Source organism: Branchiostoma lanceolatum, chromosome 13 (genome assembly GCF_035083965.1).
Source record: "Branchiostoma lanceolatum isolate klBraLanc5 chromosome 13, klBraLanc5.hap2, whole genome shotgun sequence".
In the NCBI taxonomy this organism is placed as follows: domain Eukaryota; kingdom Metazoa; phylum Chordata; class Leptocardii; order Amphioxiformes; family Branchiostomatidae; genus Branchiostoma; species Branchiostoma lanceolatum.
Genome location: NC_089734.1, coordinates 9,784,396 through 9,810,231, shown reverse-complemented (window position 1 = coordinate 9,810,231; position 25,836 = coordinate 9,784,396). Strand labels below are relative to the sequence as shown.

Here is a 25,836-nt window from a genome sequence, read left to right as displayed (position 1 = left end):
CTGTGGTAACTTGTGTCGTTGGCTTAAACGTGGTTGGGAGAGTTGTTATTTGTGTTGTTGGATGCATCGTCGTTGGGAGAGTTGTTATTTGTGTTGTTGGATGCATCGTCGTTGGGAAAGTTGTTAGTTGTGTTGTTGGGTGCAACGTCGTTGGAAGAGTTGTTATTTGTGTTGTTGGATGCACCGTCGTAGGGATTGTGGTGACTCGCGTTGTTTTCTCTACAATAAAATTCCACATTTAATCATTTTTCAGAAAAAAATGTAATTAGAGAGCATTGTATATTTGTCTTTCTTTGTCTGAAATATTTCAATTCAAGGGATTTGTTAAGAAATTGCATATTTTTCATCCCCTCTGTTGGAAATTCTGCCATACACATTGAACGTCTAGTACTCGTTGGCAATTGTTTCTTTAATATGTTGGTAGGGACTTTGGAAATTGGCGTGTTAATATCTCGGCACTGCTAGTGCGTAGGCCAAGCCTACTTTTCATAGTGTTTGAAGGGATGAGTGGTTTTACCTGTCGTGGCCTCTGTTGTAGGTTGTACTGTTGATGGTATTGTGCTCTTTTGAGTAGTTTGTTGTGTTGATTTCTGAGTAGTCACAATTGTAGTTGGTATTGTTGTCTTTTCGGTTGTCTGTTCTGTAGTTTCTTCCGTAGAGATGTGTGTCGTTGGGACTACTGTTGTTGGAAGTGTCGTCTTCTCTGTTACAAGCGATGTGGAGATAAAAAAAATTATATTGGTTTGTTCGTTAGCTGTTAGCTGCTAGAAGTGGTTAGCTTCATTCACATGCATTAAGTTTTACATTGCTTTTTGGTAAAGATGTGTAGCTATATATCTATATATATCTATAATATAAAGGTGTGGTTTCGTGTTTATTGATATAAATGTTTGTACATTGCTTTACATGTTTTACTTTCAAATATATTGCACATTTACCTGTCGTAATTTGCGTCGTAGGCTTGTGGGTGGTTGGGAGAGTTGTTAGTTTTGTTGTTGGATTTACCGTCGTTGGGATAGTGGTGAATTGGGTGGTTTCCTCTGCAATAAAATGTCAAACTTTAATAATTTCTGATTCAGTTCACAATTAGTAATTGGTATTGTTGTCTTTTCGGTAGTCTGTGCTGTAGTTCGTTTCGTAGATATGTATGTCGTTGGTACTCCCTTTGTTGGAAGTGTTGTCCTTTCCGTTGTAAGCGATGTGGTTTTCCCTGATATAATAAAACGTTGTGATATATGGCAAACGGTTCTGCTGTGAGGACATATACATGTGTATCTGGAATGTGCGCTTAATTTATAGACATATGGATATACATGTTTTCTGTGTTACTAAAACTTTTGCACAATGTTCTGTGGTCATTAGACTGGTTGGCTTCATTGTTGTTAGTACAGTGATGCACTCTGTGATTTTGTCTGAAATAAAATGTGGAGATTTACCCGTGGTTACTAAGGTTGTAGGTTGTACTGTGGATGGTAACGTTGACTTATGGGTAGATTGCTGTGTCGTTTTTTGTGTGGTGACAATGGTAGTTGGTAAAGTTGTCTTTTCGGTGGTTTGTGCTGTACTTCTTTCGGTCGAAATATGTGTTGTCGGGACTAGTGTTGTTGGCAGAGTTGTTTTCTCCGTTGTTACCCGCGTAGTTGTGTCTGAGATAAGATGGTGTAAATTCTTATTGCTGATAAACATAGAAATTGTAAGGATGCCTGGTCTGTAGATATGCCAATATTTGTTTTTGCTGCAAAAGATGCAATGAAGGTGATGCTGACCTTTTTCTATCACGTCAAGTATTGTTTGAATGAAAGTTCTCTTATTAATGCTTCTATCATTTAATGGTATGCATTGTTGCTGGAAACCTTAGACTGATGACCTCTGTCACAAGATGCTCCGTAGGTATGTAAATGCGTGTGTTGACATATTTCCGTTACTAAATGCCATGTACCTTTAGGATTTGTACATGTCGTAAGTTGTGTTGTTGGTTTTAACGTCGTTAAGATTGTGGTAACCTGTTGTGTTCTTTTAGTGGTAATAATAAATTGTACTTGGTGTCGTTGTCCTTTCTGTAGACTGTGCTTTAGTTCTTTTTATAGTTACATGTTTTGCTGGGACTAGCGTTGTAGGATATGCTGTATCTTCCGCTCTGTGTGTAGTTGTTTTCTCTGAGATTAGATAAATTGTTCGCTATGACTTAATAAATTGTTATGACGACATTTGAAATGTTGAAGTGTGGGTTCGTGTACTTACTTCTGTTCATATGAGTTACTTCCAAAGATGTTTATAGCACATTTACCTGTGGTAACTTGTGTCGTTGGCTTAAACGTGGTTGGGAAAGTTGTTATTTGTGTTGTTGGATGCATCGTCGTTGGGAGAGTTGTTATTTGTGTTGTTGGATGCAACGTCGTTGGAAGAGTTGTTATTTGTGTTGTTGGATGCACCGTCGTAGGGATTGTGGTGACTCGCGTTGTTTTCTCTACAATAAAATTCCAAATTTAATCATTTTCAGAAAAAAATGTAATTAGAGAGCATTGTATATTTGTCTTTCTTTGTCTGAAATATTTCAACTCAAGGGATTTGTTAAGAAATTGCATATTTTTCATCCCCTCTGTTGGAAATTCTGCCATTGACATTCAACGTCTAGTACTCGTTGGCAATTGTTCCGTTAATATGTTGGTAGGGACTTTGGAAATTGGCGTGTTAATATCTCGGCACTGCTAGTGCGTCGGCCAAGCCTACTTTTCATAGTGTTTGAAGGGATGAGTGGTTTTACCTGTCGTGGCCTCTGTTGTCGGTTGTACTGTTGATGGTATTGTGGTCTTTTGAGTAGTTTGTTGTGTTGATTTCTGAGTAGTCACAATTGTAGTTGGTATTGTTGTCTTTTCGGTTGTCCGTTCTGTAGTTTCTTCCGTAGAGATGTGTGTCGTTGGGACTACTGTTGTAGGAAGTGTTGTCTTTTCTGTTGTAAGCGATATGGAGATATAAAAACATGTTATATTGGTTTGTTCGTTAGTTGTTAGCTGCTAGAAGCGGTTAGCTTCATTTACATGCATTGAGTTTTACATTGCTTTTTGGTAAAGATGTGTAGCTATATATATATATATATTTATATATATATATATATATATATATATAGAGAGAGAGAGAGAGAGAGAGAGAGAGAGAATATAAAGGTGTTACTTCGTGTTTATTGATATAAATGTTTGTACATTGCTTTACATGTTTTACTTTCCAATGTATTGCACATTTACCTGTCGTAATTTGCGTCGTAGGCTTGTGGGTGGTTGGGAGAGTTGTTAGTTTTGTTGTTGGATTTACCGTCGTTGGGATAGTGGTGAATTGGGTGGTTTCCTCTGCAATAAAATGTCAAACTTTAATAATTTCTGATTCAGTTCCAGTTGTAGTTAGTATTGTTGTCTTTTCGGTAGTCTGTGCTGTAGTTCGTTTCGTAGATATGTATGTCGTTGGTACTCCCGTTGTTGGAAGTGTTGTCTTTTCCGTTGTAAGCGATGTGGTTTTCCCTGATGTAATTAAACGTTGTGATATATGGCAAACGATTCTGCTGTGAGGACATATACATGTGTATCTGGAATGTGCGTTTAATTTATAGACATATGGATATACATGTTTTCTGTGTTACTTAAACTTTTGCACAATGTCCTGTGGTCATTAGACTGGTTGGCTTCATTGTTGTTAGAACAGTGATGCACTCTGTGATTTTGTCTGAAATAAAATGTGGAGATTTACCCGTGGTTACTAAGGTTGTAGGTTGTACTGTGGATGGTAACGTTGACTTATGGGTAGATTGCTGTGTCGTTTTTTGTGTGGTGACAATGGTAGTTGGTAAAGTTGTCTTTTCGGTGGTTTGTGCTGTACTTCTTTCGGTCGAAATATGTGTTGTCGGGACTAGTGTTGTTGGCAGAGTTGTTTTCTCCGTTGTTACCCGCGTAGTTGTGTCTGAGATAAGATGGTGTAAATTCTTATTGCTGATAAACATAGAAATTGTAAGGATGCCTGGTCTGTAGATATGCCAATATTTGTTTTTGCTGCAAAAGATGCAATGAAGGTGATGCTGACCTTTGTCTATCGCGTCAAGTATTGTTTGAATGAAAGTTTTCTTATTAATGCTTCTATCATTTAATGGTATGCATATATTGTTGCTGGAAACCTTAGACTGATGACCTCTGTCACAAGATGCTCCGTAGATATGTAAATGCGTGTGTTGACATATTTCCGTTACTAAATGCCATGTACCTTTAGAATTTGTACCTGTCGTTAAGTTGTGTTGTTGGTTTTAAAGTCGTTAAGATGGTGGCAACCTGTGTGGTTGGAATTGCGGTTATTTTAATTGTGGTGATATGTGTTGTGTTTTCAGCCGTAGTTTGTTGTGTTTTTTTAATGGTAATAATTAATTTTACTTGGTGTCGTTGTCCTTTCGGTAGACTGTGCTTTAGTTCTTTTTATAGTTACATGTTTTGCTGGGTCTAGCGTTGTAGAATATGCTGTATCTTCCGCTCTGTGTGTAGTTGTTTTCTCTGAGATTAGATTAATTGTTCGCTATGATTTAATAAATTGTTATGACGACATTTGGAATGTTGAAGTGTGGGTTCGTGTACATACTTCTGTTCATATGAGTTACTTCCAAAGATGTATATAGCACATTAACCTGTGGTAACTTGTGTCGTTGGCTTAAACGTGGTTGGGAGAGTTGTTATTTGTGTTGTTGGATGCATCGTCGTTGGAAGTGTTGTTATTTGTGTTGTTGGATGCATCGTCGTTGGAAGAGTTGTTATTTGTGTTGTTGGATGCACCGTCGTAGGGATTGTGGTGACTCGCGTTGTTTTCTCTACAATAAAATTCCACATTTAATATTCAGGAAAAATGTAATTAGAGAGCATTGTATTATTGGCATATATCACAACGCTTTTGGCAATATATGTCTTTCTTTCTCTGAAATATTTCAATTCAAGTGATTTGTTAAGAAATTGCATATTTTTCATCCCCTCTGTTGGAAATTCTGCCTTACACATTCAACGTCTAGTACTCGTTGGCAATTGTTCCGTTAATATGTTGGTAGGGACTTTGGAAATTGGCGTGTTAATATCTCGGCACTGCTAGTGCGTAGGCCAAGCCTACTTTTCATAGTGTTTGAAGGGATGAGTGGTTTTACCTGTCGTGGCCTCTGTTGTAGGTTGTACTGTTGATGGTATTGTGGTCTTTTGAGTAGTTTGTTGTGTTGATTTCTGAGTAGTCACAATTGTAGTTGGTATTGTTGTCTTTTCGGTTGTCTGTTCTGTGGTTTCTTCCGTAGAGATGTGTGTCGTTGGGACTACTGTTGTTGGAAGTGTCGTCTTCTCTGTTACAAGCGGTGTGGAGATAAAAAAATTATATTGGTTTGTTCGTTAGCTGTTAGCTGCTAGAAGTGGTTAGCTTCATTCACATGCATTAAGTTTTACATTGCTTTTTTGGTAAAGATGTGTAGCTATATATCTATATATATCTATAATATAAAGGTGTGGTTTCGTGTTTATTGATATAAATGTTTGTACATTGCTTTACATGTTTTACTTTCCAATATATTGCACATTTACCTGTCGTAATTTGCGTCGTAGGCTTGTGGGTGGTTGGGAGAGTTGTTAGTTTTGTTGTTGGATTAACCGTCGTTGGGATAGTGGTGAATTGGGTGGTTTCCTCTGCAATAAAATGTCAAACTTTAATAATTTCTGATTCAGTTCACAATAGTAATTGGTATTATTGTCTTTTCGGTAGTCTGTGCTGTAGTTCGTTTCGTAGATATGTATGTCGTTGGTACTCCCTTTGTTGGAAGTGTTGTCTTTTCCGTTGTAAGCGATGTGGTTTTCCCTGATATGATAAAACGTTGTGATATATGGCAAACGGTTCTGCTGTGAGGACATTTATCTGGAATGTGCGTTTAACTTATAGGCATATGGATATACATAATTTTCTGTGTTACTAAAACTATTGCACAATGTCCTGTGGTCATTAGACTGGTTGGCTTCATCGTTGTTGGAACAGTGATGTACTCTGTGATTTTGTCTGAAATAAAATGTGGAGATTTACCCGTGGTTACTAAGGTTGTAGGTTGTACTGTGGATGGTAACGTTGACTTATGGGTAGATTGCTGTGTCGTTTTTTGTGTGGTGACAATGGTAGTTGGTAAAGTTGTCTTTTCGGTGGTTTGTGCTGTACTTCTTTCGGTCGAGATATGTGTTGTCGGGACTAGTGTTGTTGGCAGAGTTGTTTTCTCCGTTGTTACCCGCGTAGTTGTGTCTGAGATAAGATGGTGTAAATTCTTATTGCTGATAAACATAGAAATTGTAAGGATGCCTGGTCTGTAGATATGCCAATATTTGTTTTTGCTGCAAAAGATGCAATGAAGGTGATGCTGACCTTTTTCTATCACGTCAAGTATTGTTTGAATGAAAGTTTTCTTATTAATGCTTCTATCATTTAATGGTATGCATTGTTGCTGGGAACCTTAGACTGATGACCTCTGTCACAAAATGCTCCGTAGGTATGTAAATGCGTGTGTTGACATATTTCCGTTACTAAATGCCATGTACCTTTAGAATTTGTACATGTCGTAAGTTGTGTTGTTGGTTTTAACGTCGTTAAGATGGTGGTAACTTGTGTGGTTGGAATTGCAGTTATTTGAATTGTGGTGATATGTGTTGTGTTTTCAGCAGTAGTTTGTTGTGTTTTTTAGTGGTAATAATTAATTGTACTTGGTGTCGTTGTCCTTTAGGTAGACTGTGCTTTAGTTCTTTTTATAGTTACATGTTTTGCTGGGACTAGCGTTGTAGGATATGCTGTATCTTCCGCTCTGTGTGTAGTTGTTTTCTCTGAGATTAGATAAATTGTTCGCTATGACTTAAAATAGTGTTATGACGACATTTGGAATGTTGAAGTGTGGGTTCGTGTACATACTTCTGTTCATATGAGTTACTTCCAAAGATGTATATAGCACATTTACCTGTGGTAACTTGTGTCGTTGGCTTAAACGTGGTTGGGAGAGTTGTTATTTGTGTTGTAGGATGCATCGTCGTTGGGAGAGTTGTTATTTGTGTTGTTGGATGCATCGTCGTTGGAAGAGTTGTTATTTGTGTTGTTGGATGCATAGTCGTTGGAAGAGTTGTTATTTGTGTTGTTGGATGCACCGTCGTAGGGATTGTGGTGACTCGCGTTGTTTTCTCTACAATAAAATTCCACACTTAATCATTTTCAGGAAAAATGTAATTAGAGAGCATTGTATTATTGGCATATATCAGAACGTTTTTGGCAATATATGTCTTTCTTTTTCTGAAATATTTCAATTCAAGTGATTTGTTAAGAAATTGCCTATTTTTCATCCCCTCTGTAGGAAATTCTGCCTTACACATTGAACGTCTAGTACTCGTTGGCAATTGTTCCGGTAATATGTTGGTAGGGACTTTGGAAATTGGCGTGTTAATATCTCGGCACTGCTAGTGCGTAGGCCAAGCCTACTTTTCATAGTGTTTGAAGGGATGAGTGGTTTTACCTGTTGTGGCCTCTGTTGTAGGTTGTACTGTTGATGGTATTGTGGTCTTTTGAGTAGTTTGTTGTGTTGATTTCTGAGTAGTCACAATTGTAGTTGGTATTGTTGTCTTTTCGGTTGTCTGTTCTGTAGTTTCTTCAGTAGAGATGTGTGTCGTTGGGACTACTGTTGTTGGAAGTGTCGTCTTCTCTGTTATGAGCGGTGTGGAGATTAAAAAAAATTATATTGGTTTCTTCGATAGCTGTTAGCTGCTAGAAGCGGTTAGCTTCATTCACATGCATTAAGTTTTACATTGCTTTTATGGTAAAGATGTGTAGCTATATATCTATTTATATCTATAATATAAAGGCGTGGTTTGGTGTTTATTAATATACATGTATGTACATTAGTTTGCATGTTTTACTTTCCAATATATTGCACATTTACCTGTCGTAATTTGCGTCGTAGGCTTGTGGGTGGTTGGGAGAGTTGTTAGTTTTGTTGTTGGATTTACCGTCGTTGGGATAGTGGTGAATTGGGTGGTTTCCTCTGCAATAAAATGTCAAACTTTAATAATTTCTGATTCAGTTCACAATAGTAATTGGTATTGTTGTCTTTTCGGTAGTCTGTGCTGTAGTTCGTTTCGTAGATATGTATGTCGTTGGTACTCCCTTTGTTGGAAGTGTTGTCCTTTCCGTTGTAAGCGATGTGGTTTTCCCTGATATAATAAAACGTTGTGATATATGGCAAACGGTTCTGCTGTGAGGACATATATCTGGAATGTGCGTTTAATTTATTGGCATATGGATATACATGTTTTTCTGTGTTACTAAAACTATTGCACAATGTCCTGTGGTCATTAGACTGGTTGGTTTCATCGTTGTTGGAACAGTGATGCACTCTGTGATTTTGTCTGAAATAAAGTGTGGAGATTTACCCGTGGTTACTAAGGTTGTAGATTGTACTGTGGATGGTAACGTTGATTTATGGGTAGATTGCTGTGTCGTTTTTTGTGTGGTGGCAATGGTAGTTGGTAAAGTTGTCTTTTCGGTGGTTTGTGCTGTACGTCTTTCGGTCGAGATATGTGTTGTCGGGACTAGTGTTGTTGGCAGAGTTGTTTTCTCCGTTGTTACCCGCGTAGTTGTGTCAGAGGTAAGATAGTGTGAATTCTTATTGCTGATAAACATAGAAATTGTAAGGATACCTGGTCTGTAGATATGCCAATATTTGTTTTTGCTGCAAAAGATGCAATGAAGGTGATGCTGACCTTTTTCTATCACGTCAAGTATTGTTTGAATGAAAGTTTTCTTATTAATGCTTCTATCATTTAATGGTATGCATATATTGTTGCTGGAAACCTTAGACTGATGACCTCTGTCACAAGATGCTCCGTAGATATGTAAATGCGTGTGTTGACATATTTCCGTTACTAAATGCGATGTACCTTTAGAATTTGTAAGTTATGTTGTTGGTTTTAACGTCGTTAAGATGGTGGTAAGTTGTGTCGTTGGAATTGCGGTAATTTTAATTGTGGTGATATATGTTGTTTTTTCAGTAGTAGTTTGTGGTGTTGTTTTTTTAGTGTTGACAATTGTACTTGGTGTCGTTGTCCTTTCGGTAGACTGTGCTTTAGTTCTTTTCGAAGTTACATGTTTTGCTGGGACTAGCGTTGTAGGATATGCTGTATCTTCCGCTCTGTGTGTAGTTGTTTTCTCTGAGATTAGATAAATTGTTCGCTATGACTTAATACATTGTTATGACATCTGGAATGTTGAAGTGTGGGTTCGTGTACTTACTTCTGTTCATATGAGTTACTTCCAAAGATGTATATAGCACATTTACCCGTGGTAACTTGTGTCGTTGGCTTAAACGTGGTTGGGAGAGTTGTTATTTGTGTTGTTGGATTTATCGTCGTTGGGAGAGTTGTTATTTGTGTTGTTGGATGCATCGTCGTTGGGAAAGTTGTTAGTTGTGTTGTTGGGTGCAACGTCGTTGGAAGAGTTGTTATTTGTGTTGTTGGATGCACCGTCGTAGGGATTGTGGTGACTCGCGTTGTTTTCTCTATAATAAAATTCCACATTCAATCATTTTCAGAAAAATGTAATTAGAGAGCATTGTATATATGTCTTTCTTTGTCTGAAATATTTCAATTCAAGGGATTTGTTAAGAAATTGCATATTTTTCATCCCCTCTGTTGGAAATTCTGCCATACACATTGAACGTCTAGTACTCGTTGGCAATTGTTTCTTTAATATGTTGGTAGGGACTTTGGAAATTGGCGTGTTAATATCTCGACACTGTTAGTGCGTAGGCCAAGCCTACTTTTCATAGTGTTTGAAGGGATGAGTGGTTTTACCTGTTGTGGCCTCTGTTGTAGGTTGTACTGTTGATGGTATTGTGGTCTTTTGAGTAGTTTGTTGTGTTGATTTTTGAGTAGTCACAATTGTAGTTGGTATTGTTGTCTTTTCGGTGGTCTGTTCTGTAGTTTCTTCCGTAGAGATGTGTGTCGTTGGGACTACTGTTGTTGGAAGTGTTGTTTTTTCTGTTGTAAGCGGTATGGATATAAAAAAAAACATGTTATATTGGTTTGTTCGTTAGTTGTTAGCTGCTTGAAGCGGTTAGCTTCATTCACATGCATTAAGTTTTACATTGCTTTTTGGTAAAGATGTGTAGCTATATATATATATATATATATATATATAATATAAAGGTGTGGTTTCGTGTTTATTGATATAAATGTTTGTACATTGCTTTACATGTTTTACTTTCAAATATATTGCACATTTACCTGTCGTAATTTGCGTCGTAGGCTTGTGGGTGGTTGGGAGAGTTGTTAGTTTTGTTGTTGGATTTACCGTCGTTGGGATAGTGGTGAATTGGGTGGTTTCCTCTGCAATAAAATGTCAAACTTTAATAATTTCTGATTCAGTTTATTGGAAGAGCTATCTACATGACTCTTTCAATGGAAATATACCTAACAATTTAATTCCTTTTTTTAAATTTGAAAATATGTTGATTCCTAAGAAATTGTTTTTCTTTTTTTATCCGTTGGAAATTCTACTATACATATCAACCATTCGACATTTGTTGTAAATCGGTTTGTTGATATCTTGATAGGGACTGACAATTCGCAGGAGAAACTTATTTATCATTGTTTATGAAGGGATGAGTGGTTTTACCTGTTGTAACATCTGTTGTAGGTTGCACTGTGGTTGGTATCGAAGTCTTTTGAGTAGTTTGTTGTGTTGATTTTTGAGTAGTCACAATTGTAGTTGGTATTGTTGTCTTTTCGGTTGTCTGCTCTGTAGTTTCTTCCGTAGAGATGTGTGTCGTTGGGACTACCGTTGTTGGAAGTGTTGTCTTCTCTGTAGTAAGCGGTATGGAGATAAAAAAATTATATTGGTTTGTTCGTTAGCTGTTAGCTGCTAGAAGCGGTTAGCTTCATTCACATGCATTAAGTTTTACATTGCTTTTTTGTAAAGATGTGTAGCTATATATTTATATATATATATGTCTAGAATGTAAAGGTGTGGTTTCGTCTATTTTCATATAAATGTATGTACATTAGTTTACATGTTTTACTTTCAAATATATTGCACATTTACCTGTCGTAATTTGCGTCGTAGGCTTGTGGGTGGTTGGGAGAGCTGTTAGTTTTGTTGTTGGAATTACCGTATTTGTATATGTGACTAATCACTAAATGTTTGGGGACCTATAATGCATATTTTTCCATTAACTGCTTGCTTTAGCAGATATGACTAAGATAATTCAAAATGAGTTATATGTTGAACTTTTCTAACACGTTTGTAGTAATGTTTGAATGGATGCTTTGCTGCTTTTGCAGTGAGTGAAATGAAAAAAAGTACGTCGTTCTCCCGGAGACGTCCATGTTCTGGTGGATCCTTTGTGGACTTACACCTGTATATGTTCATATACTTCACTTCCGAGTAAAATATTGCATATTTACCTGTTGTGATTTTTGTTGTTGGCTTTACCGTAGTGGGTAATGTGGTGACTTGTGTGGTTGGCTTTACCGTGGTTGGTATTGTGGTAATGTGTGTTGTTTTGTCTGAGATGAGATGTAAAGACATGGAAAAGGGCGTGGTTAGATTAGAATCTACACCATGATGCTATAACAGTTATAGATCAGATTGAGAAGTATATTTAAGAGCATTAATCTAATTCTTCTCATATCGGGTAAAGAGTGCGTTGTTTCACTGGTGACATCCACTGTTGTTGGATCTTTGTTAACCTACACAGTCACATACCTATTGATTTATTTTACTTCCAAATAAAGTATTGCACATTTACCTGTTGTAATCTTTGTTGTTGGCTTAACTGTAGTTGGAAAGGTTGTGACCTGTGTGGTTGGCCTTACTGTGGTTGGAATAGTTGTAACGTGTGATGTTTTCTCTAAGATATGAAGATATGGAAAAGGGCGTGGTTAGATTAGAATCTATACCATGATGTTTAAAGTTTTAGTTCAGATTGAGAAGTAATTTTAAAACCAGTAATCTAATTCTTTTCATATTGGGTAAAGAGTTTTATGTTTCATAAGTGACATCCACTGTTGTTGACGTTTTGTTCAGCTACACATATATCTGTCAATACATCTTACTTCCGAATTAAGTATTGGACATTCACCTGTTGTAAGTTTTGTTGTTGGCTTTACCGTAGTGGGTAAGGTGGTGACCTGTGTAGTTGGCCTTACTGTGGTTGGAATAGTTGTAACGTGTGTTGTTTTGTCTGAGATGAAATGTGAAGATGTAGAAGAAAGGCGTGGTTAGATTAGATGCCGTCTACACAATAGTCCCCAAAGTTTTAGTTTTCATTGAGAAGAAATGTTAGAACAGCAATCATTGTGAATCATTTTCATACCGCCGATTTCATAACGCCGTAATTAATGTCAACGTAGTTTTACCCGTGGTGACCAAGGTTGTAGGCTGTACTGTTGATGGTAGCGTAGTTTGCTGTGTTGTTTTTTGTGTGGTGACTATGGTAGTCGGTAAAGTGGTCTTTTCAGTGGTATGCGCTGTAGATCTTTCCGTCGAGACGTGTGTTGTTGGGACTACCGTTGTAGGGAGTGTTGTCTTTTCTGTTGTGCGCCTGGTCGTTTTCTCTGAGATAAGACAAATTTGTATCTTTGATTTTTCTGTAATTACTGAATGCCTGGGCAGCTGTTATGCATATTTGTCCGTTAACTGCTTGTTTCAGCAGTGACGACTAAGACAATTGATAACGAATTAAATGTTGCAGTTGATGAACTCCTTTGTAGTAATGTTTTAATGGATGCTTTGTTGGTGGTATGATTCAGTGAGTGAAATGAAAAGTACGTCGATTTTGCGGAGATGTCCATTGTTGTTTAGATCCTTGGTGATTCTACATCTGTATATGTTAATATACTTCACTCGAATAAACTATTGCACATTTACCTGTTGTGATTTTTGTTGTTGGCTTTACCGTAGTGGGTAAGGTGGTGACCTGTGTGGTTGGCCTTACTGTGGTTGGAATAGTTGTAACGTGTGTTGTTTTGTCTAAAATCAAATTTGAAGGTGTAGAAGAAAGGCGTGGTTAGATTAGTTGTCGTCTAGACAATGGTCCCAATAGCTTTAGTTTTCATTGAGAAAAAACGTTAGAAGAGCAATCATTGTGAATCATTTGTTTCATGTATGTTGGTGATAAGTCGATTTTATAACGCTGTAATTAATGTCAAGGTAGTTTTACCCGTGGTGACCAAGGTTGTAGGCTGTACTGTAGATGGTAGCGTAGTTTGCTGTGTTGTTTTTTGTGTGGTGACTATGGTAGTTGGTAAAGTGGTCTTTTCAGTGCTCTGCGCTGTAGTTCTTTCCGTCGAGACGTGTGTTGTTGGGACTACTGTTGTAGGAAGTGTTGTCTTTTTTGTTGTGCGCCTGGTCGTTTTCTCTGATAGAAGACAAATTTGTATATGGGACTAATCGCTAAATGTTTGGGCACCTATAATGCATATTTTTCCGTTAACTCCTTGCTTCAGCAGATATGACTAAGATAATTCAAAACGAGTTAGATGTTGCACTTTTTGAACACCTTTGTAGTAATGTTTGAATGGATGCCTTGTTGGTGGTATGCTTTTGCATTGAGTGAAATGAAAAGTACGTCGTTCTCCCGGAGACGTCCACTGTTGTTGAGGTCGTTGTGGACCTAAACATATGTATATTTACATACTTCACTCCCGAATAAACTATTGTACATTTACCTGTTGTGATTTTTGTTGTTGGCTTTACCGTAGTGGGTAAGGTGGTGACCTGTGTGGTTGGCATTACTGTAGTTGGAATAGTTGTAACGTGTGTCGTTTTGTCTGAGATAAAATGTGAAGATGAAGAAGAAAGACGTGGTTAGATTTAATTTAGTTGTCGTCTAGACAATAGTCACAAAAGTTTTAGTGTTCATTGAGACGAAATGTTAGAATAGCAATCATTGTGAATCAAATTTTTCTCCATGTATGTTGGTGATATGCCGATTTCGTAACGCTGTAATCAATGTCAATGCAGTTTTACCCGTGGTGACCAAGGTTGTAGGCTGTATTGTGGATGGTAGCGTAGTTTGCTGTGTTGTTTTTTGTGTGGTGACTATGGTAGTTGGTAAAGTGGTCTCTTTAGTGGTATGCGGTGTAGATCTTTCCGTCGAGACGTGTGTTGTTGGGACTACTGTTGTAGGGAGTGTTGTCTTTTCTGTTGTACGTCTGGTAGTTTTTTCTGAGATGAGACAAATTTGTATCTGTGACTTATAACTGAATGCTTGGGCACCTGTAATGTATATTTGTCCGTCAACAGGTTGTTTCAGCAGAGATGACTATGATAATTTATAATGAGGTAAATGTTTCAATTTCTGAACACCTTTGTAGTAATGTTTGAATGGATGCTTTATTGGTAAAATGCTTTTGCAGTGAGTGAAAAGAAAAGTACGTTGTTCTTCCGGAGACGTAACTGTTGATAAATCCGTTGTATATGTTGATGATATACATTACTCCCGAATGAAATATTGTACATTTACCTGTTGTGATTTTTGTTGTTGGCTTTACCGTAGTGGGCAAGGTGGTGACCTGTGTGGTTGGCTTTACCGTGGTTGGTATTGTGGCAATGTGTGTTGTCTTGTCTGAGATGAGATGTGAAGATATGGTAAAGGACGTCGTTAGATTAGAATCTACACCATGCTGTTTGAAGTTATAGTACAGATTGAGAAGTTATTTTAAGATCAGTAATTTGATTCTTTTCATATTGGGTGAAGAGTTTGTTGTTTCACTAGTGACATCCACTGTTGTTGACGCTTTGTTGACCTACACAAATACCTGTCAATACATCTTACTTCCGAATTAAGTATTGGACATTCACCTGTTGTAATTTTTGTTGTTGGCTTGACCGTAGTTGGTAAGGTTGTGACCTGTGTGGTTGGTTTTACTGTGGTTGGTATTGTTGTAATATGTGTTGTTTGTTCTGTGAGGAGATGTGAAGATATTGGAAATGGCGTGGTTAGATTAGAATCTACACCATGATACTGAAAGTTATACTTCAGATTGAGAAGTAATTTTAAGAGCAGTAATCTAATTCTTTACATATTAGCTAAAGAGTGCGTTGTTTCTCTAGTGACATCCACTGTTGTTGGTCTCTTTGTTGACCTACACAGTCACATACCTATTGCTCTATTTTACTTCTAAAGAAAGTATTGCACATTTACCTGTTGTAATCTTTGTTGTTGGCTTGACCGTAGTTGGGAAGGTAGTGACCTGTGTGGTTGGATTTGCCGTGGTTGGAATCGTGGTAACGTGTGTTGTTTTCTCTGAGATGAAATGTGAAGATATGGAAAAAGGCGTGGTTAGATTAGAATGTACACTATGATGTTTAAAGTTATAGTTCAGATTGAGAAGTAATTTAAAGAGCAGTAGTCTAAATCTTTTCCAAACTGACAGAAGAATTTGTTTCACTAGTGACATCCACAGTTCTTGACGCTTTGTTGACCTACACAAATACCTGTCAATACATCTTACTTCCGAATGAAGTATTGGACATTCACCTGTTGTAATTTTTGTTGTTGGCTTCACCGTAGTGGGTAAAGTGGTGACCTGTGTGGTTGGCCTTACTGTAGTTGGAATAGTTGTAACGTGTGTTGTTTTGTCTAAAATCAAATTTGAAGGTGTAGAAGAAAGGCGTGGTTAGATTAGTAGTCGTCTATACAATGGTCCCAATAGCTTTAGTTTTCATTGAGAAAAAACGTTAGAAGAGCAATCATTGTGAATCATTTGTTTCATGTATGTTGGTGATAAGTCGATTTTATAACGCTGTAATTAATGTCAAGGTAGTTTTACCCGTGGTGACCAAGGTTGTAGGCTGTACTGTAGATGGTAGCGTAGTTTGCTGTGTTGTTTTTTGTGTGGTGACTATGGTAGTTGGTAAAGTGGTCTTTTCAGTGCTCTGCGCTGTAGTTCTTTCCGTCGAGACGTGTGTTGTTGGGACTACTGTTGTAGGAAGTGTTGTCTTTTTTGTTGTGCGCCTGGTCGTTTTCTCTGATAGAAGACAAATTTGTATATGGGACTAATCGCTAAATGTTTGGGCACCTATAATGCATATTTTTCCGTTAACTCCTTGCTTCAGCAGATATGACTAAGATAATTCAAAACGAGTTAGATGTTGCACTTTTTGAACACCTTTGTAGTAATGTTTGAATGGATGCCTTGTTGGTGGTATGCTTTTGCATTGAGTGAAATGAAAAGTACGTCGTTCTCCCGGAGACGTCCACTGTTGTTGAGGTCGTTATGGACCTAAATATATATATATATATTTACATACTTCACTCCCGAATAAACTATTGTACATTTACCTGTTGTGATTTTTGTTGTTGGCTTTACCGTAGTGGGTAAGGTGGTGACCTGTGTGGTTGGCCTTACTGTGGTTGGAATAGTTGTAACGTGTGTCGTTTTTTCTGAGATAAAATGTGAAGATGAAGAAGAAAGGCGTGGTTAGATTTAATTTAGTTGTCGTCTAGACAATAGTCACAAAAGTTTTAGTGTTCATTGAGAAGAAATGTTAGAACAGCAATCATTGTGAATCAAATTTTTCTCCATGTATGTTGGTGATATGCCGATTTCGTAACGCTGTAATTAATGTCAATGCAGTTTTACCCGTGGTGACCAAGGTTGTAGGCTGTATTGTGGATGGTAGCGTACTTTGCTGTGTTGTTTTTTGTGTGGTGACTATGGTAGTTGGTAAAGTGGTCTCTTTAGTGGTATGCGGTGTAGATCTTTCCATCGAGACGTGTGTTGTTGGGACTACTGTTGTAGGGAGTGTTGTCTTTTCTGTTGTACGTCTGGTAGTTTTTTCTGAGATGAGACAAATTTGTATCTGTGACTTATAACTGAATGCTTGGGCACCTGTAATGTATATTTGTCCGTCAACAGGTTGTTTCAGCAGAGATGACTATGATAATTTATAATGAGGTAAATGTTTCAATTTCTGAACACCTTTGTAGTAATGTTTGAATGGATGCTTTATTGGTAGAATGCTTTTGCAGTGAGTGAAAAGAAAAGTACGTTGTTCTTCCGGAGACGTAACTGTTGATAAATCCGTTGTATATGTTGATGATATACATTACTCCCGAATGAAATATTGTACATTCACCTGTTGTGATTTTTGTTGTTGGCTTTACCGTAGTGGGCAAGGTGGTGACCTGTGTGGTTGGCTTTACCGTGGTTGGTATTGTGGCAATGTGTGTTGTCTTGTCTGAGATGAGATGTGAAGATATGGTAAAGGACGTCGTTAGATTAGAATCTACACCATGATGTTTGAAGTTATAGTTCTGATTGAGAAGTAATTTTAAGAGCAGTAATTTGATTCTTTTCATATTGGGTGAAGAGTTTGTTGTTTCACTAGTGACATCCAATGTTGTTGACGCTTTGTTGACCTACACAAATACCTGTCAATACATCTTACTTCCGAATTAAGTATTGGACATTCACCTGTTGTAATTTTTGTTGTTGGCTTAACCGTAGTTGGTAAGGTTGTGACCTGTGTGGTTGGTTTTACTGTGGTTGGTATTGTTGTAATATGTGTTGTTTGTTCTGTGAGGAGATGTGAAGATATTGGAAATGGCGTGGTTAGATTAGAATCTACACCATGATACTGAAAGTTATACTTCAGATTGAGAAGTAATTTTAAGAGCAGTTATCTAATTTTTTACATATTAGCTAAAGAGTGCGTTTTTTCTCTAGTGACATCCACTGTTGTTGGTCTCTTTGTTGACCTACACAGTCACATACCTATTGCTCTATTTTACTTCTAAAGAAAGTATTGCACATTTACCTGTTGTAATCTTTGTTGTTGGCTTGACCGTAGTTGGGAAGGTTGTGACCTGTGTGGTTGGATTTGCCGTGGTTGGAATCGTGGTAACGTGTGTTGTTTTCTCTGAGATGAAATGTGAAGATATGGAAAAAGGCGTGGTTAGATTAGAATGTACACTATGATGTTTAAAGTTATAGTTCAGATTGAGAAGTAATTTAAAGAGCAGTAATCTAAATCTTTTCCAAACTGACAGAAGAATTTGTTGTTTCACTAGTGACATCCACAGTTCTTGACGCTTTGTTGACCTACACAAATACCTGTCAATACATCTTACTTCCGAATGAAGTATTGGACATTCACCTGTTGTAATTTTTGTTGTTGGCTTCACCGTAGTGGGTAAAGTGGTGACCTGTGTGGTTGGCCTTACTGTAGTTGGAATAGTTGTAACGTGTGTTGTTTTGTCTAAAATCAAATTTGAAGGTGTAGAAGAAAGGCGTGGTTAGATTAGTAGTCGTCTATACAATGGTCCCAATAGCTTTAGTTTTCATTGAGAAAAAACGTTAGAAGAGCAATCATTGTGAATCATTTGTTTCATGTATGTTGGTGATAAGTCGATTTTATAACGCTGTAATTAATGTCAAGGTAGTTTTACCCGTGGTGACCAAGGTTGTAGGCTGTACTGTAGATGGTAGCGTAGTTTGCTGTGTTGTTTTTTGTGTGGTGACTATGGTAGTTGGTAAAGTGGTCTTTTCAGTGCTCTGCGCTGTAGTTCTTTCCGTCGAGACGTGTGTTGTTGGGACTACTGTTGTAGGAAGTGTTGTCTTTTTTGTTGTGCGCCTGGTCGTTTTCTCTGATAGAAGACAAATTTGTATATGGGACTAATCGCTAAATGTTTGGGCACCTATAATGCATATTTTTCCGTTAACTCCTTGCTTCAGCAGATATGACTAAGATAATTCAAAACGAGTTAGATGTTGCACTTTTTGAACACCTTTGTAGTAATGTTTGAATGGATGCCTTGTTGGTGGTATGCTTTTGCATTGAGTGAAATGAAAAGTACGTCGTTCTCCCGGAGACGTCCACTGTTGTTGAGGTCGTTGTGGACCTAAATATATATATATATATTTACATACTTCACTCCCGAATAAACTATTGTACATTTACCTGTTGTGATTTTTGTTGTTGGCTTTACCGTAGTGGGTAAGGTGGTGACCTGTGTGGTTGGCCTTACTGTGGTTGGAATAGTTGTAACGTGTGTCGTTTTTTCTGAGATAAAATGTGAAGATGAAGAAGAAAGGCGTGGTTAGATTTAATTTAGTTGTCGTCTAGACAATAGTCACAAAAGTTTTAGTGTTCATTGAGACGAAATGTTAGAACAGCAATCATTGTGAATCAAATTTTTCTCCATGTATGTTGGTGATATGCCGATTTCGTAACGCTGTAATTAATGTCAATGCAGTTTTACCCGTGGTGACCAAGGTTGTAGGCTGTATTGTGGATGGTAGCGTACTTTGCTGTGTTGTTTTTTGTGTGGTGACTATGGTAGTTGGTAAAGTGGTCTCTTTAGTGGTATGCGGTGTAGATCTTTCCGTCGAGACGTGTGTTGTTGGTACTACTGTTGTAGGGAGTGTTGTCTTTTCTTTAGTACGTCTGGTAGTTTTTTCTGAGATGAGACAAATTTGTATCTGTGACTTATAACTGAATGCTTGGGCACCTGTAATGTATATTTGTCCGTCAACAGGTTGTTTCAGCAGAGATGACTATGATAATTTATAATGAGGTAAATGTTTTAATTTCTGAACACCTTTGTAGTAATGTTTGAATGGATGCTTTATTGGTAAAATGCTTTTGCAGTGAGTGAAAAGAAAAGTACGTTGTTCTTCCGGAGACGTAACTGTTGATAAATCTGTTGTATATGTTGATGATATACATTACTCCCGAATGAAATATTGTACATTCACCTGTTGTGATTTTTGTTGTTGGCTTTACCGTAGTGGGCAAGGTGGTGACCTGTGTGGTTGGCTTTACCGTGGTTGGTATTGTGGTAATGTGTGTTGTCTTGTCTGAGATGAGATGTGAAGATATGGTAAAGGACGTCGTTAGATTAGAATCTACACCATGATGTTTGAAGTTATAGTTCTGATTGAGAAGTAATTTTAAGAGCAGTAATTTGATTCTTTTCATATTGGGTGAAGAGTTTGTTGTTTCACTAGTGACATCCAATGTTGTTGACGCTTTGTTGACCTACACAAATACCTGTCAATACATCTTACTTCCGAATTAAGTATTGGACATTCACCTGTTGTAATTTTTGTTGTTGGCTTAACCGTAGTTGGTAAGGTTGTGACCTGTGTGGTTGGTTTTACTGTGGTTGGTATTGTTGTAATATGTGTTGTTTGTTCTGTGAGGAGATGTGAAGATATTGGAAATGGCGTGGTTAGATTAGAATCTACACCATGATACTGAAAGTTATACTTCAGATTGAGAAGTAATTTTAAGAGCAGTAATCTAATTCTTTACATATTAGCTAAAGAGTGCGTTTTTTCTCTAGTGACATCCACTGTTGTTGGTCTCTTTGTTGACCTACACAGTCACATACCTATTGCTCTATTTTACTTCTAAAGAAAGTATTGCACATTTACCTGTTGTAATCTTTGTTGTTGGCTTGACCGTAGTTGGGAAGGTTGTGACCTGTGTGGTTGGATTTGCCGTGGTTGGAATCGTGGTAACGTGTGTTGTTTTCTCTGAGATGAAATGTGAAGATATGGAAAAGGCGTGGTTAGATTAGAATGTACACTATGATGTTTAAAGTTATAGTTCAGATTGAGAAGTAATTTAAAGAGCAGTAATCTAAATCTTTTCCAAACTGACAGAAGAATTTGTTTCACTAGTGACATCCACAGTTCTTGACGCTTTGTTGACCTACACAAATACCTGTCAATACATCTTACTTCCGAATGAAGTATTGGACATTCACCTGTTGTAATTTTAGTTGTTGGCTTCACCGTAGTGGGTAAAGTGGTGACCTGTGTGGTTGGCCTTACTGTAGTTGGAATAGTTGTAACGTGTGTTGTTTTGTCTAAAATCAAATTTGAAGGTGTAGAAGAAAGGCGTGGTTAGATTAGTAGTCGTCTATACAATGGTCCCAATAGCTTTAGTTTTCATTGAGAAAAAACGTTAGAAGAGCAATCATTGTGAATCATTTGTTTCATGTATGTTGGTGATAAGTCGATTTTATAACGCTGTAATTAATGTCAAGGTAGTTTTACCCGTGGTGACCAAGGTTGTAGGCTGTACTGTAGATGGTAGCGTAGTTTGCTGTGTTGTTTTTTGTGTGGTGACTATGGTAGTTGGTAAAGTGGTCTTTTCAGTGCTCTGCGCTGTAGTTCTTTCCGTCGAGACGTGTGTTGTTGGGACTACTGTTGTAGGAAGTGTTGTCTTTTTTGTTGTGCGCCTGGTCGTTTTCTCTGATAGAAGACAAATTTGTATATGGGACTAATCGCTAAATGTTTGGGCACCTATAATGTATATTTTTCCGTTAACTCCTTGCTTCAGCAGATATGACTAAGATAATTCAAAACGAGTTAGATGTTGCACTTTTTGAACACCTTTGTAGTAATGTTTGAATGGATGCCTTGTTGGTGGTATGCTTTTGCATTGAGTGAAATGAAAAGTACGTCGTTCTCCCGGGGACGTCCACTGTTGTTGAGGTCGTTGTGGACCTAAACATATGTATATTTACATACTTCACTCCCGAATAAACTATTGTACATTTACCTGTTGTGATTTTTGTTGTTGGCTTTACCGTAGTGGGTAAGGTGGTGACCTGTGTGGTTGGCCTTACTGTAGTTGGAATAGTTGTAACGAGTGTCGTTTTGTCTGAGATAAAATGTGAAGATGAAGAAGAAAGGCGTGGTTAGATTTAATTTAGTTGTCGTCTAGACAATAGTCACAAAAGTTTTAGTGTTCATTGAGAAGAAATGTTAGAACAGCAATCATTGTGAATCAAATTTTTCTCCATGTATGTTGGTGATATGCCGATTTCGTAACGCTGTAATCAATGTCAATGCAGTTTTACCCGTGGTGACCAAGGTTGAAGGCTGTATTGTGGATGGTAGCGTAGTTTGCTGTGTTGTTTTTTGTGTGGTGACTATGGTAGTTGGTAAAGTGGTCTCTTTAGTGGTATGCGGTGTAGATCTTTCCGTCGAGACGTGTGTTGTTGGTACTACTGTTGTAGGGAGTGTTGTCTTTTCTGTTGTACGTCTGGTAGTTTTTACTGAGATGAGACAAATTTGTATCTGTGACTTATAACTGAATGCTTGGGCACCTGTAATGTATATTTGTCCGTCAACAGGTTGTTTCAGCAGAGATGACTATGATAATTTATAATGAGGTAAATGTTTCAATTTCTGAACACCTTTGTAGTAATGTTTGAATGGATGCTTTATTGGTAGAATGCTTTTGCAGTGAGTGAAAAGAAAAGTACGTTGTTCTTCCGGAGACGTAACTGTTGATAAATCCGTTGTATCTCTTGATGATATACATTACTCCCGAATGAAATATTGTACATTCACCTGTTGTGATTTTTGTTGTTGGCTTTACCGTAGTGGGCAAGGTGGTGACCTGTGTGGTTGGCTTTACCGTGGTTGGTATTGTGGTAATGTGTGTTGTTTTGTCTGAGATGAGATGTGAAGATATGGTAAAGGACGTCGTTAGATTAGAATCTACACCATGCTGTTTGAAGTTATAGTACAGATTGAGAAGTTATTCTAAGATCAGTAATTTGATTCTTTTCATATTGGGTGAAGAGTTTGTTGTTTCACTAGTGACATCCACTGTTGTTGACGCTTTGTTGACCTACACAAATACCTGTCAATACATCTTACTTCCGAATTAAGTATTGGACATTCACCTGTTGTAATTTTTGTTGTTGGCTTGACCGTAGTTGGTAAAGTGGTGACCTGTGTGGTTGGTTTTACTGTGGTTGGTATTGTTGTAATATGTGTTGTTTGTTCTGTGAGGAGATGTGAAGATATTGGAAATGGCGTGGTTAGATTAGAATCTACACCATGATACTGAAAGTTATACTTCAGATTGAGAAGTAATTTTAAGAGCAGTAATCTAATTCTTTACATATTAGCTAAAGAGTGCGTTGTTTCTCTAGTGACATCCACTGTTGTTGGTCTCTTTGTTGACCTACACAGTCACATACCTATTGCTCTATTTTACTTCTAAAGAAAGTATTGCACATTTACCTGTTGTAATCTTTGTTGTTGGCTTGACCGTAGTTGGGAAGGTTGTGACCTTTGTGGTTGGATTTGCCGTGGTTGGAATCGTGGTAACGTGTGTTGTTTTCTCTGAGATGAAATGTGAAGATATGGAAAAAGGCGTGGTTAGATTAGAATGTACACTATGATGTTTAAAGTTATAGTTCAGATTGAGAAGTAATTTAAAGAGCAGTAGTCTAAATCTTTTCCAAACTGACAGAAGAATTTGTTTCGCTAGTGACATCCACAGTTCTTGACGCTTTGTTGACCTACACAAATACCTGTCAATACATCTTACTTCCGAATGAAGTATTGGAAATTCACCTGTTGTAATTTTAGTTGTTGGTTTCACCGTAGTGGGTAAAGTGGTGACCTGTGTGGTTGGCCTTACTGTAGTTGGAATAGTTGTAACGTGTGTTGTTTTGTCTAAAATCAAATTTGAAGGTGTAGAAGAAAGGCGTGGTTAGATTAGTAGTCGTCTATACAATGGTCCCAATAGCTTTAGTTTTCATTGAGAAAAAACGTTAGAAGAGCAATCATTGTGAATCATTTGTTTCATGTATGTTGGTGATAAGTCGATTTTATAACGCTGTAATTAATGTCAAGGTAGTTTTACCCGTGGTGACCAAGGTTGTAGGCTGTACTGTAGATGGTAGCGTAGTTTGCTGTGTTGTTTTTTGTGTGGTGACTATGGTAGTTGGTAAAGTGGTCTTTTCAGTGCTCTGCGCTGTAGTTCTTTCCGTCGAGACGTGTGTTGTTGGGACTACTGTTGTAGGAAGTGTTGTCTTTTTTGTTGTGCGCCTGGTCGTTTTCTCTGATAGAAGACAAATTTGTATATGGGACTAATCGCTAAATGTTTGGGGACCTATAATGCATATTTTTCCGTTAACTCCTTGCTTCAGCAGATATGACTAAGATAATTCAAAACGAGTTAGATGTTGCACTTTTTGAACACCTTTGTAGTAATGTTTGAATGGATGCCTTGTTGGTGGTATGCTTTTGCATTGAGTGAAATGAAAAGTACGTCGTTCTCCCGGAGACGTCCACTGTTGTTGAGGTCGTTGTGGACCTAAACATATGTATATTTACATACTTCACTCCCGAATAAACTATTGTACATTTACCTGTTGTGATTTTTGTTGTTGGCTTTACCGTAGTGGGTAAGGTGGTGACCTGTGTGGTTGGCCTTACTGTGGTTGGAATAGTTGTAACGTGTGTTGTTTTGTCTGAGATAAAATGTGAAGATGAAGAAGAAAGGCGTGGTTAGATTTAATTTAGTTGTCGTCTAGACAATAGTCACAAAAGTTTTAGTGTTCATTGAGAAGAAATGTTAGAACAGCAATCATTGTGAATCAAATTTTTCTCCATGTATGTTGGTGATATGCCGATTTCGTAACGCTGTAATTAATGTCAATGCAGTTTTACCCGTGGTGACCAAGGTTGTAGGCTGTATTGTGGATGGTAGCGTAGTTTGCTGTGTTGTTTTTTGTGTGGTGACTATGGTAGTTGGTAAAGTGGTCTCTTTAGTGGTATGCGGTGTAGATCTTTCCGTCGAGACGTGTGTTGTTGGTACTACTGTTGTAGGGAGTGTTGTCTTTTCTGTTGTACGTCTGGTAGTTTTTTCTGAGATGAGACAAATTTGTATCTGTGACTTATAACTGAATGCTTGGGCACCTGTAATGTATATTTGTCCGTCAACAGGTTGTTTCAGCAGAGATGACTATGATAATTTATAATGAGGTAAATGTTTCAATTTCTGAACACCTTTGTAGTAATGTTTGAATGGATGCTTTATTGGTAGAATGCTTTTGCAGTCAGTGAAAAGAAAAGTACGTTGTTCTTCCGTAGACGTAACTGTTGATAAATCTGTTGTATCTGTTGATGATATACATAACTCCCGAATGAAATATTGTACATTTACCTGTTGTGATTTTTGTTGTTGGCTTTACCGTAGTGGGCAAGGTGGTGACCTGTGTGGTTGGCTTTACCGTGGTTGGTATTGTGGTAATGTGTGTTGTCTTGTCTGAGATGAAATGTGAAGATATGGTAAAGGACGTCGTTAGATTAGAATCTACACCATGATGTTTGAAGTTATAGTTCTGATTGAGAAGTAATTTTAAGAGCAGTAATTTGATTCTTTTCATATTGGGTGAAGAGTTTGTTGTTTCACTAGTGACATCCACTGTTGTTGACGCTTTGTTGACCTACACAAATACCTGTCAATACATCTTACTTCCGAATGAAGTATTGGAAATTCACCTGTTGTAATTTTTGTTGTTGGCTTCACCGTAGTGGGTAAAGTGGTGACCTGTGTGGTTGGCCTTACTGTAGTTGGAATAGTTGTAACGTGTGTTGTTTTGTCTAAAATCAAATTTGAAGGTGTAGAAGAAAGGCGTGGTTAGATTAGTAGTCGTCTATACAATGGTCCCAATAGCTTTAGTTTTCATTGAGAAAAAACGTTAGAAGAGCAATCATTGTGAATCATTTGTTTCATGTTTGTTGGTGATAAGTCGATTTTATAACGCTGTAATTAATGTCAAGGTAGTTTTACCCGTGGTGACCAAGGTTGTAGGCTGTACTGTAGATGGTAGCGTAGTTTGCTGTGTTGTTTTTTGTGTGGTGACTATGGTAGTTGGTAAAGTGGTCTTTTCAGTGCTCTGCGCTGTAGTTCTTTCCGTCGAGACGTGTGTTGTTGGGACTACTGTTGTAGGAAGTGTTGTCTTTTTTGTTGTGCGCCTGGTCGTTTTCTCTGATA

The 25,836-nt window shown here is 37.6% G+C and overlaps 2 protein-coding genes and 2 long non-coding RNA genes across 54 annotated transcripts in view; 1 reads left to right on the top strand and 3 right to left on the bottom strand.

The window, feature by feature from the left end:
• Window positions 1–25,836, bottom strand: part of LOC136447472 (mucin-3B-like) — a 180,292-nt gene that overhangs the window by 96,411 nt on the left and 58,045 nt on the right. For 35 of the 50 annotated variants that reach the window (XM_066446393.1, XM_066446440.1, XM_066446441.1 and 32 more), the window contains 37 exons: window positions 23,070–23,171; window positions 20,457–20,558; window positions 18,979–19,080; window positions 18,467–18,664; window positions 18,175–18,276; window positions 17,836–17,937; window positions 16,358–16,459; window positions 15,846–16,043; window positions 15,554–15,655; window positions 15,218–15,319; window positions 14,875–14,976; window positions 13,740–13,841; window positions 13,232–13,429; window positions 12,940–13,041; window positions 12,429–12,626; window positions 12,152–12,253; window positions 11,819–11,920; window positions 11,475–11,576; window positions 10,687–10,872; window positions 10,296–10,397; window positions 9,864–10,049; window positions 9,350–9,568; window positions 7,955–8,056; window positions 7,533–7,717; window positions 6,986–7,208; window positions 6,073–6,282; window positions 5,583–5,684; window positions 5,162–5,347; window positions 4,658–4,837; window positions 3,739–3,948; window positions 3,243–3,344; window positions 2,765–2,950; window positions 2,288–2,467; window positions 1,437–1,646; window positions 939–1,040; window positions 518–703; window positions 1–219 (listed from right to left, as the gene is read on the bottom strand). In XM_066446393.1, coding sequence (XP_066302490.1) covers window positions 1–219; window positions 518–703; window positions 939–1,040; window positions 1,437–1,646; window positions 2,288–2,467; window positions 2,765–2,950; window positions 3,243–3,344; window positions 3,739–3,948; window positions 4,658–4,837; window positions 5,162–5,347; window positions 5,583–5,684; window positions 6,073–6,282; window positions 6,986–7,208; window positions 7,533–7,717; window positions 7,955–8,056; window positions 9,350–9,568; window positions 9,864–10,049; window positions 10,296–10,397; window positions 10,687–10,872; window positions 11,475–11,576; window positions 11,819–11,920; window positions 12,152–12,253; window positions 12,429–12,626; window positions 12,940–13,041; window positions 13,232–13,429; window positions 13,740–13,841; window positions 14,875–14,976; window positions 15,218–15,319; window positions 15,554–15,655; window positions 15,846–16,043; window positions 16,358–16,459; window positions 17,836–17,937; window positions 18,175–18,276; window positions 18,467–18,664; window positions 18,979–19,080; window positions 20,457–20,558; window positions 23,070–23,171 — 5,496 coding nt within the window. Of the gene's footprint in view, window positions 220–517; window positions 704–938; window positions 1,041–1,436; window positions 1,647–2,287; window positions 2,468–2,764; window positions 2,951–3,242; window positions 3,345–3,738; window positions 3,949–4,657; window positions 4,838–5,161; window positions 5,348–5,582; window positions 5,685–6,072; window positions 6,283–6,985; window positions 7,209–7,531; window positions 7,718–7,954; window positions 8,057–9,349; window positions 9,569–9,863; window positions 10,050–10,295; window positions 10,398–10,686; window positions 10,873–11,474; window positions 11,577–11,818; window positions 11,921–12,151; window positions 12,254–12,428; window positions 12,627–12,939; window positions 13,042–13,231; window positions 13,430–13,739; window positions 13,842–14,874; window positions 14,977–15,217; window positions 15,320–15,553; window positions 15,656–15,845; window positions 16,044–16,357; window positions 16,460–17,492; window positions 17,595–17,835; window positions 17,938–18,174; window positions 18,277–18,466; window positions 18,665–18,978; window positions 19,081–20,113; window positions 20,216–20,456; window positions 20,559–23,069; window positions 23,172–25,836 lie in introns of all 50 variants that reach the window. The other 15 variants (XM_066446394.1, XM_066446395.1, XM_066446396.1 and 12 more) reach the window with 15 other exon arrangements.
• LOC136447475 (uncharacterized) overlaps window positions 1–25,836 on the top strand; it is a 162,181-nt gene that overhangs the window by 106,837 nt on the left and 29,508 nt on the right. The gene's annotated exons all lie outside the window — the stretch shown is intronic.
• On the bottom strand, window positions 20,778–21,661 carry LOC136447487 (uncharacterized). Its single transcript, XR_010757730.1, has 3 exons — window positions 21,592–21,661; window positions 21,084–21,281; window positions 20,778–20,893 (listed from the first exon to the last, which is right to left on the bottom strand). It is a non-coding gene; the product is annotated as an uncharacterized lncRNA (long non-coding RNA).
• Window positions 23,406–25,300, bottom strand: LOC136447486 (uncharacterized). Its single transcript, XR_010757729.1, has 3 exons — window positions 24,206–25,300; window positions 23,698–23,895; window positions 23,406–23,507 (listed from the first exon to the last, which is right to left on the bottom strand). It is a non-coding gene; the product is annotated as an uncharacterized lncRNA (long non-coding RNA).